General features: G+C 39.9%; 1 protein-coding gene across 1 annotated transcript in view; it reads right to left on the reverse strand.

The window, feature by feature from the left end:
* KIF28P overlaps positions 1 to 4,452 on the reverse strand; it is a 79,569-nt gene that overhangs the window by 64,634 nt on the left and 10,483 nt on the right. The window contains 2 exon segments of the mRNA XM_012001235.1: positions 743 to 946; positions 3,733 to 3,927. Of these exon segments, the coding sequence (XP_011856625.1) occupies positions 743 to 946; positions 3,733 to 3,927 (399 nt within the window).

A 4,452-nucleotide genomic window follows, 5' to 3' on the forward strand; every position in this document is an offset into this window, starting at 1 on the left:
TACTGAAATGTTAGCGGTAGTTAGGTGATATTGTAAATATAAAATTCTCTAACTTGAACATGTTACCATTAACATCAGAAAAATAAGATAAAAAATATGCAGTATTGCGTTTTCATAACACCAGCTTAAACGGTGCTACCATTTTAGGAATGCAGAACCATGAACTATGCTTACAGGCATTTGTTGACATTCTCCTGTCATGTTTTAAAGCTAATTATGTTAATGGTACACTCCATCTTGAAAATATCACCAACGTTCAGTGAATCTAAAATTTGGTCTTGGGTCTCATGTGCTAGGGCAAGTAAAAGGCTATGCTCTGTGTAAAAAACAATTTAAAAACAAAGTAATATTCTTCAGCACTAAAAACACGTTGATGAAGACGAGCATAGAGCCACAATGTTGGCAGAAGAGGGTGGCAAAGGCAGCCACAGATGTGAGTTGGCTAAGGTTTTGTTTTATAAACCAAATAATAATATCCGATAATAATCCCTTGTTAGTGTTAGCAATTAAGATGTCTGACTCTAGCATATTACACCAGAGTGACTTTCCTTGGATTTGCCTCCATATAACCAGAAAAATCCACCATCTTATTTAGCTGCAACATGATTTTGTAATCATATAAACATTTTGGTATGAAAAACAAACATTATCCTAAAATAGAGACGCTGAGAACTTCCATTTGGGGGAGGGGTTCGGAATGAAAAAACACAGTCCCTTAGAGAAGGGATTCGAGAATACGTACCTGGCGTTCTTGATGTCTCCCCTGGTTCTCAATTGCTTGAAAGAGCTCCTCACACACAGTTGGAATAATACCCTTGTTTGCACCAAACCCAATCATGGAATAGCTTTTCCTGGAGCCAGTTTGGCCGTAGGCTAGGAGGGTTGCATTATAACCTTGCCAAGCGCTGTCCAGGATTCCCCTGCCAAGGTCGCGGAAGACGTCTCTCTGGAAAGACGACAGGTGGCATGGCCAGCACAGTCAGTGGCATGCAGGGCTCCTCTTCCCTGCTTTCTCAGTCCTCTTAAATCCGAATAAATATCCTGGCTTTCAAAAATCCCACCTCAATTCATACCATACGACCTGCTTGAAATACAGCTCAGATGCAGCTTAGAACAGGTGGAGTGAAACTGAAAACAAAGGGATTTGTCGACTTGGAAAACACTGATCATTTACCCTCATGGATCACATCGGGTACATCCTGAACTAGCTAATCCCCATGCGCCATGAAATTGCGGACTTCACAGCCTTGCCAAAACATGGGCCAGGTCTTTAAAATTAAGCAATTAGATAAAAATGTCAAGGCACAGAAACCAGTCAAAGCATTTTCGACTACTTTATTCGTTAACTCAAACAATAACATCACAATATAGCCACACACATTTTAGTCCTCTCTGGTGACGTCTCCTCTTTTTCTACTCTTTCCAGTGGTTCTGAAACACACACACGTGCATCCCCCTTTTTTAAGTTAAAATAGAAACGTTTGTGCCCACAGTTGCTGAAAGAGAGGGGATGTGGTCTGGCTCCTTTTACCATCTGGGCTGCGGCCATCGACTGCAATAGTTCTCTTACTTGAGGCTGTTTCAAAGCGTGTATTTCTTCCTACTCGCTAATAGCAATGGTAAAGCACTAAGCATTAGATATTCCATTTATTACAATATATACATTTGTATAATTTATTTCATGTGTCTGGGGAAAATGCACACACCAACGTAGTGTGATTTACCTGAGGACAACAGACAATAACCAACGTTCACGTAATATTTGAGAAAGGGATAAAAATTCTTCCACCAAAAGGGTTAGGGGAGCTGACTACTTTTGCCCTGGGTCCTGAGATGGTTGAACACCAGGGGAGACAAGCTGAGAGGACCTGCCTTTTTGGGGGCTGAGGTGGGCAGATAACTTGAGGTCAGGAGCTCGAGACCAGCCTGGCCAACATGGTGAAATCCCGTCTCTACTAAAAATACAAAACTTAGCCGAGTGTGGTGGCACATGCCTGTAATTCTAGCTACTTGGGAGGCTGAAGCAGGAGAATCACTTGAACCTGGGAGGTAGAGGTTGCAGTGAGCCAAGATTGTGCCACTGCACTCTAGCCTGGGTGACAGAGGGAGAGTCCATCTCAAAATAAATAAATAATAAAAAAAAGAAAATTACTTTTCATAAAAATATTTTTATATTATATATGTTTACTAGTAATGGATTTTTAATGTTTTTATTAACTGATGTTAATAAAACATCACCCTGTGTTTGTAACAAACCCTGGGTTCTAGGGTTACAATAGATTTCTTTAAAATATTTTATTTTCAAATATTATATTACTTCCTATATAATGCAAAATCTTAATATACTTCTGGTACCTGTCTCCTTTTTCTAGTGTTGTCATATTTTATTTCTGTATTTGTTTTGAATCCTAACAAAATTTATTATTCTTGCTTTGACAATCAATGATCTTTCTGAAAGATTCAAAATTAGAAAAAAAATTTCTTGGGCACAGTGTTCTAGGTTGAGAATTTATTTTCTTTTTTTTGAGGTGGAGTCTCATTCTGTCACCCAGGCTAGAGTGCAGTGGTGCGATCTTGGCTCACCGCAACCTCCATCTCCTGGATTCAAGCAACTCTCCTGCCTCAGCCTCCCTAGTAGCTGTGATGACAGGCATGTGCCACCACGCCCAACTCGTTTTGTTTTGTATTTTTTGGAGAGATGGGGCTTCACCATGTTGGCCAGGCTGGTCTTGAACTCCTGACTTCAAATGATCTACCTGTCTCGGCCTCTCAAAGTGCTGGGATTACAGGCATGAACCACTGCTCCTGCCCAAGCCTGGGAACTGCTTTCAGCTCTTAAGTCTCTCCCTTGTGTTCTGGCTCACAAAGTTCTGACAATGTATCTGCTGCCATTCTTCTTGTTCCTCCACCTTTTCTCACTTGTTTTTAAGCTGTTATCACTGGATTATAGCAATTTAATTAAAATGGGGCTCACTGTGATTTCCCTTGTGTTTATTCTACTTAGGACTCATTGCTCTTCTTAGACCTGTGGGTTTGTAGTTTCCATCAAATTTGGGAAAATTTCAGCCATAAATTCCTCAAGTGTTTCTTGCACACACCCCCTCCCATTTCTTCTGTGACTCCAGTGACGTGTGGAGTTTAAAGTTGTCCCACAGGTCACTGAGGCTGTGTTCATTTCCTCCCCGTAACTGTTTCTCCTTGTCTGTCCAAACTCAGCCTAAACATCACAGCCTTTATTAAACCATTCAGCAAATATCCTGTCTAGATTGAACGACCACCTCACCTTCGTACCCTGCTGTATCCCATACATCTGATCACGGAACCTGTAACATCTGAGTGCACTTTTCTTGCCTTTCTCCCCAAACCAAATTGTGAGCAACTTTAAGGCAGAACAGTGCACAGCACATGATAAATGCTCATTAAAACAGAAGTTCTCAGATGCTCAGTGCCTCATACAGTTTGCTTATTTTGCTTGTCATATCATGCTTTTTTCAAGGTATGTCAGTACGTTGGCAAATGAACTGATTTGAGTATCTAAAAATTACTTAGGCAATAGCTGTAGTTTTGGACCTCATGGTCAGCATAGAAAAGGAGTAAATTTAAAGTCAAATTCTCATGTGGAAGCATATATTTATGCTTGCATAAAATTATTGTACTTTCACACTGTGAACACATCATCAAAAATAAAACAACAAAAAACTGACAGTGAAGCTGTGTTTTAAAGCAACTTACCTGGCCTGCAAATTTACTACTAGGATCAGCTGAAATAAGGACACCATCTTTATCCTTTTGAAATCCATCATGAGACCAATACGCCAGGTCAAAAGTAAATGTCTTCGCATGCTCTGGGTTCTTAGGGTCCTGTATAGTGGTGGTGGTTCTGGAATGCATGGAAATCACACATTTGCTCCCCGAATTCTTCTCTCTCTACAGTCAAATTACAAATTCAGAGTCAATCATTCTAGTGTCTCTTTGTTATCCAAGTTCGTTGTTTTGCAAGTCTTCATACCTACTAAGAAATTAAGCCAGAAACGTACCCTCCCCTCAGTTTGTTCTCTAACTGTGTTACTTCTAGCAGTTGTTACGACAAGCAGTTGTTCCTGCACTCCCTCGGAATTTCTGAAAGGCTGTCTCTAGTCATTCTAACTTTCTGAGGAGAGCTGGCTCTCTAACACCCAACTATACTAGTAACAATAACTACAGTAGTGGAGAGACTGAATTCCTGCATAACTGGTGAACTCCTCAGTAAAACTAGTGAAAACTTATCAATTAAAAAATGAAAAAAAACACCTGTTATTTTTTTATTTTTTAATTTTTTATTTTTTTATTATTATGCTTTAAGTTCTAGGGTACATGTGCATAATGTGCAGGTTTGTTACATATGTATACATGTGCCATGTTGGTGTGCTGCACCCATCAACTCGTCAGCACCCAACAACTCATCATTTACAT

This window comes from Mandrillus leucophaeus, unplaced genomic scaffold (assembly GCF_000951045.1).
Source record: "Mandrillus leucophaeus isolate KB7577 unplaced genomic scaffold, Mleu.le_1.0 Scaffold655, whole genome shotgun sequence".
Lineage (NCBI taxonomy): Eukaryota > Metazoa > Chordata > Mammalia > Primates > Cercopithecidae > Mandrillus > Mandrillus leucophaeus.